A 16,196-nucleotide genomic window follows, 5' to 3' on the forward strand; every position below is an offset into this window, starting at 1 on the left:
CTTTTCTTAACACAAACTTTGTCATTTAAAAAGGTGGCCCTTATATTAACAATTGCTATAATCAAAAGCTTGTAATTTTGTATATAACTGTTGCTCGTCAGTCAGTTGGGTTAACATTTTTCTTGATGGCATCAGTTTCTGGCTGCTCATGTTTTCTACCTCCTTTGCATTCCTATCCTCAAAAAACTGATCGTTGTGTACTTGTGGCATTGTTTATTAGTTCTTACAATTGTCACATATTATATCATCTGCTTGCTCACGCAATATAAATGCGGAATGTATTGTTTACTGGAGTATCTGATCATGTTTCCTCATTATTCAAGTTCTTTGAACACACACACAAATACTATAAACCTGTGATGATGAACAAAGTGAACTGACTGTTCAAATGAAAGGTATTACTTTTTTAGTTTATTATATACAATTTAATCATATTTATAACAATGACATTTCATATATACGCCTCTACTCTTTTCATTACTTCATTCTTATAATTTATTATTTATGTCTCCCCCTTCCATTTTCACCAATTTTTTTAGGTTTGCCAAGAGCAAAGGAGATACTCTACTGGCTCAGAAAACAGTGGCTATGAGGTACCCAGAGAAATGTTAGAAATACCAGGGACGGGTGTGGAAGCAGGACCTGATGGAATATCCAATTTGTCACGTGCCTCCAGTGCAAGGAAACCAGCGTCTTCTTTTGCTTCAGACACTGCTGGTACTTACTATGATCTGGATGGCAGTGACGTAAGTGATGAGGAGGAAGTGGATGAGGACGAGAGAAGTATAGGCCTTCATTTAGACAAATACATTATCACAGACAACTCACAGAAAACTGAATTCAGTACTTTTTTCCCTGCTCCACATAACCAGCAACTACAGACTAGTTGTGTGAATAGACCTTACAACCATTCGCCAATCATAAATAATCCAATGGATAACACTTATAATATTCCAAGAGAGGAAAATTATAATGTTCCCAGAGAAGACAATTATAAAATTCCCAGACGTGATAATGAAATCGTTCCTCCATCTTCTTGTCCCCCGCCCCTCCATCGCCATTCCAACAAGTCTCCAGTTATTGAACTAAAACCTGGATTTGTGTCCTCCCAAAACACTCAGAATTCCAATCCCGCCTCCACAGCTCCCATCATCCACCCACAGTCTACAACAATCACAACAACACCATCCACAAAACTAGACCAAAGAAAATCGGTGTCGTCGTCCTCGTCTGGTGTCAGCAGTCCCTCTTCCATCAAATCAAGCCTTCCTAACTTGTCCATTCATGATTCAAATGGAGATCAAATCACAATAGACAATAACAACAGTGTTTAGTCACCAAAGCTACCAAGACCAAAAAAAAAAGGTCAACTTTAAACAAAAGGCATTCTCTTTGTTCTTTGTTAAGGTTGACTTGCTCTTCAGTCCCATCAGTTTTTCAAAATGGATTGTTGTTTGTATGCAACAAAAAAATTGTACATACTAAATAAAAACTCCTAGAAGTTTTAAAAGACATATATGGACTTGTGAACATATTCTTTTTTAAAAGCAAAAAGAACGAGGAATCCTCCAAAGGAGGTGGACTCAGTGTGGTAGAATACATTTCCTCTTTCAAAGTTTTCCGATTTTTTTTTTTTTTGGTCAGTTTGCAATGCAATGCAGATGTCAATTTCTCTTTTTAAAAAGGAGACATACTGATATTTGAGTGATATGTGAATAATATAACGCACAGATATGTTCGCATTTGTGTATGAAATTACATGTATATGTTTTAATGGATGTTTGTGCGTATGCGTGTGTGTATATGTGTGTTTGCATGTGACAATGTATATGTGCATTAGTGTATGAATGCACCTGTGTGGGTGTATTTGTACACTCAGAATAAGTTTTGATATACGAAATATAACGTCGTATTTTAATTCTATGAATTGAACTATTCCATGTGATCCATTGCAATCATACTCCCCTTCAAACCCTGAATAACTGTAAATATAGGAAATAAACAAGAGTTATTGTTTCAGGAGAGACACGATTTTATATTAAAGTTTGTAAATGACAATATAATGGAGATAACTGCGTCTTCGTGATCTCTTTTTTTTTTAAACAAAATTATTTGAATCTGATTGAACAATGAAAATGATAGTCATTATTGTTGGGTGTTGTCAGGTGGAAAAGGAGCGATGAATTTGTGAGGTTTGTGTGTGTGTGTGTGTGTGTTGTGTTTTTTGTTCTCTTTTGTTCATTTTTTTTTCGTAGTACTTTAGTTTTCTTTTTCTTTTTCTTTTGATTTTATTTATGTGATTATTTGGAAATGGATATTCTCTGGATTTATTTTTTGAAAATGTGTTTTCAATGTTACTTTTTGTGTTTATTTAATTTTATTTTGTGCCATACATTAATTATAGTTGTTATTCTTGTTGTTGGTTTTTGTTTTTATAAATATGCCTAATGAAATCCATAAGCTGTATCTATTTTTGTTTACGTTTCCTTACTTTAAAACAAATACAAAATATTTTTGCTTGTCATTGATTTGTTATTGTTATTATTCTTCCCAGCATATTATGTATTATATTTTTTTAATTTTTTTTTATGTCGCCAATAGAACTCAAAATATAAAACGCATATAATATTCGAAAGACTTTACTGCTCAGATTATTGTCCCAACTCGTCAATGAGACTGATTTTAACTGTTTTGAAATGATCTTAAGTGTTACCTTCCTCATGAATTCACTCGTTGGATAAAGGGTTTTGTATTGAAACTCGGAAAAGTATTAACAGATTTGCATGACAGAATGTTACAATGGTATCAGAACATAATCTTTGACTGGTACATTTGACATTTGGTACATTGTGAGAAAATGGTTATTATATTCTTGTTTTTAAATTATTTGGAACTCGCTATTGTCATTAATTCGATACAAGGATTCAATTTTTTAAATTGTCAACATTCGAATTAAAAAGTTTTGTTGGGAATCCAGTTTACATGACTAATATTTAGTTGTCCCAGATTAAACACTCTAATTGCTCTTGGGACATAATTCTGATTTATTTTTTTTAGGCGCTGATAACCCCCCAGACTAACACTGTTTCGAGTAGTCCTCCATCTTACTTTTTGTCTTGATGCTGAAATGACCTGACAGTTTCAAAAGCCGTATTATACGTTTTAAAATACCCTTTTTAGCTATGATGGATACCAATTTTGTCCTTGTATTAATGTAACCAACATGCAGCTGCATATTGAATTCATTGTTGTTACCTGCTTCGAAATATCGATTTAGTGTATTATTAACATTTTAATGCTATTGCAAAATGATCAGTCATAAATATCCTGGATTGTTTTCTTTTCTTTTCTGTTAATATTAATATTATTGGTCATTTTTATGTTGTAATTGGTTTAAATATATTTTCATCTTATTTTGGAGCCTTGCAATTATCACAAAATCATATTTGGCAATTATTAATTAATCAATTAACTCACAAGGCATCATAATCTGTTATAAATAGATTACATTAATCATTACTATTTTAATAAGATTGTTACAAAGAAAGAGGAAAATGTTGCTGCTTGAAGCTCGAAGGGAAAAAAACCGATAAGAATTGAATTGTAAGCTTCAGATACTGTGGAAGTTTCAGGTTTCCCCTTTATCAACAAAACAGGATGAATGAAACACTACAGACAAATGGGATAATGTGATAGCAGCGTTGTTAAGGTGAATAATATTTTTGTTTATTCACCTTAACAACGCCACTATCACATTATCCCATTCGTATGTAGTGTTTCATTCATCCTGTTTTGTTGATAAATGGGAATCCCAAAACGTCCACAGTATCTGTCTTCGTTTAATAAATTGAAGCTTACAATTCAATCCTTATCATTATTTTTTACACAGAAAGACATTAAAACTGATGGCTTTAAGAAAATTGTTTTGTATAATGTAGAAAACTTTGAGACCTAGAACGACAACAAGCTTTACATTGATTTTTTTTTTTTTTAACCTACAATATCTTCCCTTTTTTTACTATAAAATTTTAAGCTGCTAATGTTTATTGAAGAGAGTAATTTTTTATTGATGTTACTAGCATGTTTGAAATTGATTTGAGGGAAAAAATGTTTTCGGGAAGTTATAAAGGGCTAAAGTGAACAAAAATTATATAGAAAAAGTAAAGCAGTCAGAAATATGTTCCATGTCTGATATTTGGTTCTAATTTTTTATCAGATCGAAAAGGACAATGAATATAAGTTTAAAATCTTATTTGTCACATCCACTCCCTCTAAATGCACTCATTAACTCTTTTCTTTCCATCTGATGCAATAGTTTTAACTTTTAGAAACAGTAAACAACGAGAGATAAGGTCATGTTTTGGAAAGAAAGAAATTGATAATTATTCGGTGATAAATTCTCTCATTCTCTTTCTATTTTTTTTTTAACACTCCCACATCATTGTTGTATAATGAATTGACTATTGCTTTAGTTTTCTGTTGATTAGTTCGACAAGGCAATGTTTGCCTAATTACTTTGTATATTGGTAATGGTGGCACATGAAGAATTCAAAGGTTTGGATAATACATCATAAAACAAAATAACTGCAGTGTGTGAACAAGAATAACTCAATCATAAACTGATATTTGGTTGTTTTCGTTATGTTTCCGTTTCTTCCAGAATTTAATCGTCAATTCGCCATTACTGATACTAATTGTCATTATTCTTACTTTGAAAATCAGGCATTTGATTAAAAATGAAATAGTATTGAACCATTGAGTTCTTCATCTGTCCACACAGAGCCCTGATACTGTTAAGTGCAAAAAGGGCTAACATATCTCATTCAATGGTTGTGACTTGTATCTATCCATTCCGGAATTCAGGTTGTAAAACTAACACCATTGTGCCTACTCCTTTACCGCTAGTAATTGACACATTATTATTTCATGTCAAGTCATGATAAAGATTATTCTGATTTTGACAAGGAGATCTTTTACAGTGAAAATGTCTCAATTGCCATTGCATTATTTATTTGACTTTTGTATGTTTAGTCTTCATTATTAAGTCCCTAATTCATTTCCACTTTTCTTGTTAAGATCGTGTATTGATTTCTTTTTAATGTTATGGTCTTACCCAATGCGTATAATTCATTTTAACTTGAAAAAAAAAATTTAAAACATGCACGTCTTCAAATGATCTTGAAAACCAAATCTGATAATACAAATACTTTTCAAGTAATTCTTTCGAGATGTAAACAATACAATGAAGGTCGGGGTAAATTGTTTGGGTGACGTGTGACTCACAAACATGACGGAATCTGTAATAAAATGGGAAACATATGTTCTTTATGCTTTTTGAGATGGCAAATACATTGAAAGCAAACAAGATTAGGAAGAAAGCTTGGCAAGTATTTTTATTTGAAGGGAACAAGAATTAATTTGTATGTTTAAACACCATAGAAACCAGAATGAAAATCAAGCTCCATGGACATCATAGCTGTAATGGACTACTTATACCAATTGGTTCTATAGAAAGAGAAGGACTTGAAATGTGTTGGTGTGTACAATGCAAAATTAGTTTTACCTATCTGGGTTTTGTTCCTGGCAAATATTTATTGCTCATGAAAAACATTTTAATCTTGATTTTGATATTTTGGAGATTCCATGCCTTCGTTTAAAGTCATTTTTAAAGAGATTATTGCTGCTTTAAACACTTCAGTATCTGGCCATTTCTCTTCATCTGTGGTAGCACAGATTTTTATCAAACCGTTGTTCTTATGCTATTTTTGTATACGATATTTGTGTCCATAACAACGGATTTAATTTTCATTTTGATTTTTTATTATCTTATCATGACTTTATGTATTTTAAGCGCAAGCAGTGACCATTAGCAGTATGAACCATCAATAAGCATTAAAATTAGCATCAGCTTTGAAAGAAAAAAGATTGTTATTGTGTTAAAGTAGTCTTACCTCATATTTCTAGTTTATTTATAAAACACACCGTATTGACACGCTGCTAATAAATAAAGTCCAATACTCCCCATAATCTGACCAAATTGAAACAATGACTAAAATGGCTCGGGAACACCTGCTATGGCTGTAATCTGTCCTTCATTTAGATAAGAAGATCATTCTTTGTTTCTAATGTAATAGCAAAGACACTTATTCGGTTTAATTTATACAGGATTCTGAGACATTTTATCATACTCTCAAGTTTTGGGGGTTTTTCTTTTAATTTTATATTTTCCCCACTTTGTAACAGTTCATGACAGTGCTCTTATTTTTCTTTTCCTTTTTAAAAAAAATTGTGTTCATCGTTGAATGCCACACATATATCATAGATTTAGAATCAAAACGAAAAGAAAATATTTGTCACAAAGGACCAATGCTGTTGAATTCCATTCCATACATTAATAATCTTTGCTGTAAATGATCAAATTAAAGTGTTCCAAGAAAAAATATAAGTACACACATCTACTAGTTAATCTATTGTTGTTGTTTTTTAAAGTAAATAACACGTTTGTATTTCATTTCATTTATTATTAAGTTATCAAACAGTAAATAATTCAATCAGTTGTCATTGTTTTAGCAATAATTCGAAACCTTCGAGGACAAGTAAATATCGTAACTGCCTTAGCCCCCTCCCTTCTTCCTTGGACCAGAGCAGTTTATAGCTTATTAGGTCCAACCTTTTCCATGTTAATGCTGTAAATGATTGAATTAAAGTGTTCCAATGATAATGTAACTTTTCAATTAAATCTTTTATTGAATTTATAAAGCGATACAATCAGTTGTTTGTTATCTTAAGCAGTGGATAGATAAAACCACTAAGACTGTATCCCCTCTACTTGGGGCAGATAATTTAAACGTGACGACCCGTATTCTGATTTCCATCTCCCCAATAGATGCCATCCCTTCTACGTTGTTATTTGTGCTGTCCTTGTTCTGGAATGAGACAATGTATTTGGTTTGCCTAGACCCAGACTTGGACACCTCGTCATGTGTAATTGGAACAGTCAAACAAATGTTTCTGTAGATGATTTATTTAAATGCAAATCATTACTGTAATTTTATTATCAAATAATATGTATTTTATCAGTTGAGTATGTCCTTTTTTTTGGCGTATATTATGTAACTGTGTCCTGTCTAGACAAAGAGATGGATTGTTAAGGTATCCATTTTTTTTTTTTTTTTTAACTAGTCACCTTTATCGCATGACTGTACCCTTTTTTTATGACACTTAAATGATATTGAAGTGCTCGCAATGTCATAAAACCCATAAAACTGAAAAATAAAAATATTTTAAAATTAATATGTAATGATTACAACTACAACTCAGTGATGTTATTTCCGAAGTTTAAAAATAAAATATTTGTTTATTTGTTTTTTTTTTTTGTTTTTTTGGATGGGTGGGTTTGTTTGTTGTTTTTTTGTTTGTTTGTTTTTTGTTGTTGTTGTTTGGAAATTGAATTATTGTGTATCAATTTGATCAGGACAATGGGTTCGAGTTTTTAAAAAAGACACTTCAATGTTATTTCAGGTCCACTGAGTAGACAATGCATTGTTTGACTATTACCTTCTCTTAAAATAATTATTATTTGAAAATGATATACACTGTCATCTTACTTTATTTTTACCATGGGGCTTATAAAGTCCAAAAGAGATACACTCGTTGTAAGCTCTCAACAACAAAAATAGTTATCATTCAGTTTAAATTTTGATTAACAGTTACAGGGACAGAAAAGATGGCGTTACTCGGCTTTGTCCTCCTCAACCAAAAGTCTTTATTACGGTTGCCATGTTTCTATTGTATGATTGTGGTTGCCATCTCTCTATTTTATTGTATAATGAATATTTGATGATCGTCTCACTACTGTGGCCATCCAATGCCTATTCCGCTATTAATGATTTTTACTATAATTGTCGGTGTTGTCCGTTTTCAACGCTTTGATATATCCACTACAGATAAGTACTTTTATTGTCTTTGTAATGCTACAGTGAGTATCTCCCATATTTGCCCATTACTAGTTACTGAGTGTTGATGACGATGTGTGCATGTATTATCAATACAGGTTTGCATTATTTTGAACTGGGGCTTTAGGAGACTGGGACAGTTGGAAGTTAAAAACTAAAGAAACGATTTCTTGAAAATAAGACTTGAACATGAAATTTCTCATTATCACTGTTAAAACGATTATGAACGCTTGGTCTGTTTTATGTTATTTTTTTTAACCTCCAAAATAGAGTATTGTAACATGGAGTCGCTTAGCCAATCACATAAACATTTCAAATATAGGTTTAAGATTAAGTTGAACCATAAACCTACATGTAGGCTTTCGTTACATACACTCCAGCACGGTTTACTCAAACTCCTGTCCGCGGGACATGCAAAAACGTTCGAGAAAACCGTACATTGCCATGATGTTTGATGTAGGGGGGGGGGGAGGCGAGGGAGGGAGGCAGTGTGACTCAGCTGTATAATCTTTGCTTCGTACCCGAAAGATACCTAGTTTGAACATCCACCGTGTTCTGTGGTCTTCAGCAAGCCACCTCTCCCTGGTTCAAATTGCCGCTGTAGATAGATGCACACGATACACACATAAGTAACTTTCAATATCACAATAAGTCATCAGTGGTCGAAATCACCAGGCGCATTTCTTAAAAACCCCTTTAATTAATTTTGTTGGCTGGGTGGAATTGGTTCGAGGAAACCATGTTCGTCGTAAAAAAAATGGTTGGAGGAAGGAATGGAATGATAACAAAGAATAATAAGGAAAAAATTCGGGACATTTGAATGAGTTTGAAGAAACTGTGCTGGAGTGTACATAAATATATACTTGATACAAGCAGAATGATCATGATGTTACCACTAAGGTTTAGGTGGGGTATTTTGACCTTTCTTGTACTATGTCTTCTATACCCCTATGTCTATATAATTTCATTTCCAAGGTCGTTTTCTGTCTTTGGTCCTGGAATTGGATTACTTGGGTTTGTCCTCACCCTAGCCAGAGTATTCGGCTGGGGAGAAGGGGTGGGGACACTCCAATGTATAGTATTCGTTTTGGGAGATTATATTTTTTTTCACTTGTAAATCATCGCTCTGTGGTGTATTGTTACAGTATTGGTTTTGAATATATCATGTAAATATAATTTGTGTTCATCTGAATGGGATTACCTGCTTATGTCTTGATGAGACTTTCAGGTCATCTCCAACTGTACACTGATACGAGTAGTATGCTCTTGGAATCTGCTTCTTTTCACAGTTTGAACCGTTCCCATTATCTTACTTTTTCTTGGGTGCTTTTAATAGCTTTTAAATAATAGATTTATTTTTTTTACTGTCCCATTTTCTTACTTTTAACTGGCGCTGACATGACCTACATGTGTCGCAAGCACCATAAAACTCTTCAAAATAAACAAACAAATGCCATTAAAGGTATGTATACACTTGCAAGCCCTGTAGATTAAATAATCACATAAACATAACAATGTTGTTGAAGAATGACTTTTGCCGTCATGTGTTAGTGGTTTATGTAAAGAAGAGAGTTGTATGTGTGTTCGGGAGGAGGAGGAGGAGGAGAGAGAGAGAGAGAGAGAGAGAGAGAGAGAGAGAGAGAGAGAGAGAGAGAGAGAGAGAGAGAATTGTCATAATCTATCGTACAATGTGTTTGATGCCAATGTATTTCGTATTGAAATGAAACCTTCTAACCGTTTTAAAATTAGGCCTCCACTGCTGCTTCCAAGAAGACAATAAAATCTCTTTTTATTTCTCAAATTAAAATGAAGTCGTGTTGATTTCTTTCAATGATATATATATATATATATATATATATATATATATGATAAATTAGGATGTCGAAAAAGATATCGGGACTCGAACCAGTAATCTACAGATCAGAAGCCGAACGTCCTACCACACGACCTCAGATATGTGTGGTTGTGGATGTATAAATATAATAATAATAATAATAATAATAATAATAATAATAATAATAATAATAATAATAATAATAATAATAATAATAATAATAATAATAATAATAATGATAATAACTTTTTAGTGCATCTCTCTTGGTGGAGATCATGTTCCCGTGACCGGTTGATCTCTGACTAGAGTCCACGATAGACGCTCCGTGGTATCTGCCTCTTTTCTCTATTTAACAATTCCCATTGATTGCCTTACTTCCTCTTTTGTGCTTTTAAGCGCTTCTCCTTCCTAGACTGGGTAGGGTTCCCGACATCCCATAGTGGGCAGGAAGGTACTTGGTCTGTCTTCTATCCCCCTGTATCTGTTTTCCAATTGCTTTGTCTTTGTCTTGGAATGAGATTACATAGTTTTGTCCTGACCCTGGCCGAGGTCTTTGGCTGGGAGGGAAACAGTCGAAAGTATAGTTATAGTTTTGGGAGATTATATTTTTTCCTTGTAAATCATCTCTCTGTTATGTACTGATTTTTTTTTTTTTTTTTTTGTTCTTAACATAATGATCTGTAAACATTTGATTGTTTTCCTCTTACTGGAGACTTGTTATAGTGTCTGGGTGAGACTTTTAGGTGATCTCAAACTAAGTACAGATAGTGTCTGTGCTCTTGGAATCTACATCTGTTCCCTATTTGAATAATTCCCCCTTGTCTTACTTTTTTCACAAGTCCTTTTAATTGTACATCTGGAATGTTTTTACTATCCAATTTTCTTCCTTTTTACCGGCGCTGATATGACCTAAATGTGTCGCAAGCACAATAAAACCCTTAAAAACAAACAAACCTCCCTAGAGCTATAATGTTTTGACTTTCCCGTCGTCGTCCTTACGGCTGGCGCTGAAGTGACCTTAAAGTACCACGAGCGACGAGAAACACATTGAAATATGTTACACGTCCATTGCCTTGACTATAAGTTACTGGATTGGGGGGGGGAGTATTGGCAGAATCTCCCGTCCCTTTTTTATAATTCCTTTTATTCTTTACTCGACGCTTTCTAACCTTGATTTGAACTGAGACGACATAGTTTTGCCCAGACCATAGCTGAAGCCTTTTTTTTTTTAGAAGGGAGGGAGTTGGATGTGGCGTGCTTGTTTTTCTGTGATGAAATTGTTTTTTTCTGCAAATTATTTATGAAGTGAAAGAGCAGTAATAAGGAATCATCTGATTTTCTCCTCTAGTAGAGGTGACTGTGATTCTTGATGATATTAATTTACTTTTGGGACCCCTCCATTGTCTTACTTTTTCTCTTTGTGGTTTTGTGATAGGACACTCGGCTTCTGACCTGTAAATTACAGGTTCAAATCCCGCTGTGACTGGCACAAATCTGATTCCATGGAAAAGACTCTTTACTCAGATTTTCTCACAGTTCTAACTCAAGTGTGAAATTAGTAAAGGGCCAGTGTAACAGCTTTGTATCTATCGAAAAAAGAAATGTGTAAGCGCCTTACACATGTGTCATATCATCTTAACTACGCCACTTCCACATTATCTCATTCATCGGTGGTGTTTCATTCATCCTGTTTTGTTGATAAAGGGGAAACCCGAAACGTTCATTTGATCTGGGGGGGGGGGGGGTTTTGTAATTAAATTGAAGCTTACAATCAATTTCACATTATTATTTATTTACCCTTGGGATATGACGCTGGGCTACCTTAAAGTACTTTCCGCCAGAATTCACAGACTCAGCTACCCAATCACTGCTAGGTGGACAGTGGGGGAAGGGGGCAGAAAAAAAATATCTCGATTTCAACCGGGATCGATCTCGGTCCATATGCGTGTGAAACGAATGCTCTCTACAAACTGGTCGCTATTGGTACCCTCTCCCCCCCCCCCCCCCCCCCCCCCCACCAATCATATAAGTTAAACGTAAACTTCCATCAAGCATCAGGTTCAGCCCCGATATATTACCGTGTTGAGACGACTGGACTGGTCAGAATATTATGTCTAAATGTGTTGACATCGCATGACGCCAATCAGCTGTGATAATAGAGCAGAATTAATGGAACATTGTTTGCTTTTAGAGATTACACATTATGTTAAGGGGGTGGGATTAATGAATTGGGAATAAAACCATGCCTAAGAATTGTGTACGTGAAATGTTCAAATGAAAATTACAGTTCTCAGTTTGACTTCCCACCTTGGTGAGCAAGGAGATAACTTGCTATGTATTCCTTCCCCTTGCTCTCTGTCTTTGTCTTGGAGTGGAATTACTTGATATTGTCCTGGCCCTGGCCAGTGTCCGTGGATGAGGGGGGGGGGGGGGCAGTCAAATGTACAGTATTAATTTTGGGAGATGAATTTATTTTATCACTTGTAAATCATCTCTCACTTTTTTTTCTTCACAATTATCATCATCATCATCTTCAGCTTCAGCATCATCATCATCATCGTCGTCGTCGTGAATCAGACCTGCCTACTACAACGACGATTTCGTAATATTACCAATTTTTTGTTCAAACCGAAGAAGTATGTTAAGATCGTTAATTTAATTAAATATATTGAAAACAATATTCGGGTGCAATGAGCTGTTATATAATAGAATTTAAAGCAGTATTTTACGTAATGAGGACTAATTAGTAATTTTTGAAGATAGTTTAAAATATCTACTATATCATTGCTCTAGAAAATTACGAATTTTTCCACTTTCAAGTTGGCAGGTCTGATCAATCATCATCATCATCATCATCATCATCATCATCATCATCATCATCATCATCATCATCATCATCATCATCGCATCATAAAACGACTGGACTCGATCACATTTAGAATTATTTTTGATGTGCAAAAGAAAAGGAAAAATGATGGTACCGTTCTAATCGTCTGTTGTGCACCTTTATAGGCCTCAATGTTGCTCAAAAGCAAATTATCAACAGGTTGGTTGCTTTATGAGTGGAATAAGCTGGAGAGAAAAGTGAAGTCAAAGTTAGAAGGGAAACAATTAAAGACTTTTAGTTCCTATCTTGCATGTCCTTATTTGAGATTGATCCTTTGCTATCTCTAAAAGGCCATGTTTTGACCAGTCGTCTCAACACAGTTTTATGGTGGAGTACACCTATTATATATATATATATATATATATATATATATATATATATATATATATATATATATATATATATATAAAGTTTCTGCTTTGTTAGCTTGTTTTGCCCATTTCTTTATCGTGACCAAAACAAAGTTATCATCTAAAATGCAATTAACTGTGTGGATAAGCCCTGCCTGACATAAAATACAATACAATGATAATTACTCAGTCTATACAACGCAGCAGGTTGCCTTTCCATTACCGTTGAAAAGGATGCCAAGGCTTGGTACGCCATTCTTATTTTCTAAATTGCCATGGGAATTAATTGCTTTCCAAGACTGTCAAAAGAGACGCTGTAATCCTTTATTTGTCTACATAGCGCGCCATTACACTCATCATTTATTGGCCCTATCTGGACAACAACGTGTCAATCAATAATTAAAACCAATCAACGCAATCAAATCCCTGATTACGTAATGCTCGCTGTGGCCAGGTACCGCTCGGGTTAATAACTATAAATGCGACACAAACGGCTTAATAAGTTATGGGGATTAACGCCACTCAGTGGACTATAGATGTGTTCATGTTTTGCTTAACTCGAATATTCGCATTTTCACAGTGGCAAAACTATATTTAATGAGAATTTTTGTTCTACGGCAACAAGTGACAAGTTAACATTGGAAAATATAACATTTATCTCATTTCAACCAAGTGATTATCTTGTTTGTTTTTTTTTTTTGTGTTTATTTTATTGAGTAGGAAGTAATGAAAGTATTTACTCTCTTTTACAATTGAACAGCCATAATTTGACTTACGTCGATTTCAAACAGTAGCTTCGGTTATTCTGCTGTTCTGTTTTCTTAGTTTAGTGCAATGCCAAGTTTGGTATTGACTGGTTTCCACGTCCTCCAATATATATGTATGTACCAAGCCATGTGTATGTATGCATATGTGTGTGTGTGTGTGTGTTTGTTGTGTATATATATATATGTGTGTGTGTGTGTGTGTGTGTGTAAGTGTCTGAATATCGATCTCATTGTCTCGTCTCCCACGAAGAGACAAGAGAATAATTTATTGTTCTCTATGCGTACTAATACACACGCAAAAGTTCCAAATTCCTTGCAACATTATCTCTATAATATTTGCTTTTTGATAGTAGCCCAGTTGACACGGTAATGAAAAAGAATGAAAAAAGGGCTGTCCGAAGACTAGATGGTTGGATAGGGTAAAAGGATGATATGAAAGAACCGGAGGAAGATCATGCATTTAACCGAGATGCATGGAGATGTGGCATTCATTATGGCAAACCTGCAGAATGCGGGAAAGGCTGAAAGAAGAAGAAGAAGAAGAAGAAGGTAATCAGTAGGTCTGAGGTTCGATCCCCAGTCGAAGTAGACTGATTTTTTTTGGGATGTTTTTTTTTCTTCTATTGTTCTTTCTTGCTTTGTCTGACACCTTTCATCCACTTGTTCAGATCTTTATCTTACACTGGTGCCTGCTCCTTAATTTCTCAATTTGATATTGACTTCTAGACATGGTAGTTGTCCGCCAAATACAGATATAGATCCAGTGACCCAAACTATGTTTGACGATAAGATTGGTTATTATGTTTCAGCGACGAGCGTTCCTCAAAATATATTTTGGATTAATAAATAAATTATATAAATTATTATATACATATATAACTGTTTAAGTATAACTTTTATAAATAGCTTCAAGTCATAAAAGTCACAACTATCATAATCTGTACCAACGAAACCTGTATACCAGCATTGTTGTTTTTTTTTTAATTGTTTTGTTTTAATTGTCTTTTTTTTCGTTCGAGTTTTTTGTTTGTTTGTTTTTTTGGGTTGTTGTTTTTTTGTTTTCGTTTTTTTGTTTTGATTTTGTTTGTTTTTGTTTTTCTTGTTTTTGTTTTGCTTTTTTTGTTTTGTTTTTTTTTTTTTGTCTCTTGGTTGTGTTTTTACTTCTTTTTGTGGTTTTTTTGTTGGGTTTTTTTTTTTGGGGGGGGGTTGTTTTTGTTTTGTTTTGTTTTGTTTTGATTTATGTATGATTTTGTTTTGTTCTGTTTTGTGTGTGTGTTTAAATTTTTGTTGTTATTATTGTTATTTGGGAGTGGAGTTGTTTGTTCCTTGTTTATTGGTTTCTTTTGTTTATGTTGTTTGTTTTATTTGTTTGTTTATTATTTTTTAAATTATTATTCGTTTGCTTGCTCTGACGAAATCAGCATTTAAAGTTTTATTCTTTTATCACATTAGGACTTTGTGCTGAGTTCAACCTTATTATACACACTACGTGTCGAACAACTCGGGCAACCATTATGACTGCTATTGTATTTATTGCTGTATTGTTCTGTCCCGGGTATAGAATTCCAGACACCGGATAATCGGTCATGTCTAATGAATTGCAACAACGCAAATACACACACACACACACACACATTCACACACATAAACACACATAGCACTCACACACCATTCACGGAGACGGTCACGGAGGGCTTTTGGGTGTATTAATCTCTTATAATATCGTTTTTGACCTGCCTGAGTTAATCAATTTATTTCGTACTTTCTTTCTGGTCGTTACGTCTCGTTGTGCATTGAAATCTTTATTTGTGTTTGAATTAAAGCGGGTTTAAATGAACACCGATTCAAAGGAAACAGTGTACGGAATTCAATGGATATTCTAATTTCTAAGGATTCCACAAGTACGGTCATATAGAGGCAACGTGTAAGCGGTAACATATAACAATCTAATTAACTCTCGTGTAGAGTATGTAACCAACTATACTGGAAACTTGGATATCATTATGCGATATTTTGTTTCTGTATCACCAGTATGTGTGACATAACATTGTGAAATAAAAGTATCGAAAATCAAATATTTATGTGATTTATAAAACGTTGTTTCTCCACATTAACCATGTCTTTAGATTACAAAAAAGGAACTTACAGACCTAGCAGACCCAATACAAGAAACGTGTAAGTATTAGAAGTAAACATATTATTTTTGCCATATTTTGTTTCTTCTCAACCACTGAGTATTGACGAATATGGTAATCATAAAATCATGTCTATTATTCTGCGTCTTGATAAGGAGCATTAATAGAATCATGGCGAACGACTCAAGACCGTGAAGAATATAGTATGATATTTATATTTATTTTGTTTTGTATCCTATATAAGCCGCTGAATATTGAAGATGTGATC

The 16,196-nt window shown here is 33.9% G+C and overlaps 2 protein-coding genes across 23 annotated transcripts in view; both read left to right on the plus strand.

Moving 5' to 3' along the window:
• LOC144962955 (adhesion G protein-coupled receptor L1-like) overlaps window positions 1-9,762 on the plus strand; it is a 260,806-nt gene extending 251,044 nt beyond the window's left edge. For 16 of the 21 annotated variants that reach the window (XM_078896408.1, XM_078896420.1, XM_078896413.1 and 13 more), the window contains one exon: window positions 540-5,923. In XM_078896408.1, the coding sequence (XP_078752534.1) occupies window positions 540-1,334 (795 nt within the window). In that variant the 3' untranslated portion in view covers window positions 1,335-5,923. Of the gene's footprint in view, window positions 1-539 lie in introns of all 21 variants that reach the window. The other 5 variants (XM_078896416.1, XM_078896427.1, XM_078896417.1 and 2 more) reach the window with 1 other exon arrangement.
• Window positions 9,763-15,413: 5,651 nt separating this feature from the next.
• LOC144962957 (uncharacterized) overlaps window positions 15,414-16,196 on the plus strand; it is an 11,562-nt gene continuing 10,779 nt past the window's right edge. Inside the window, exon 1 of one of the 2 annotated variants that reach the window (XM_078896430.1) lies at window positions 15,414-15,968. In XM_078896430.1, coding sequence (XP_078752556.1) covers window positions 15,910-15,968 — 59 coding nt within the window. In that variant the 5' untranslated portion in view covers window positions 15,414-15,909. The remainder of the gene's footprint in view (window positions 15,969-16,196) is intronic. The other variant, XR_013643546.1, reaches the window with a different exon arrangement.

Source organism: Berghia stephanieae, chromosome 1 (assembly GCF_034508935.2).
Source record: "Berghia stephanieae isolate SIO BIC M18660-M18661 chromosome 1, UCSD_Bste_1.3, whole genome shotgun sequence".
Taxonomy (NCBI): Eukaryota; Metazoa; Mollusca; class Gastropoda; order Nudibranchia; family Aeolidiidae; genus Berghia; species Berghia stephanieae.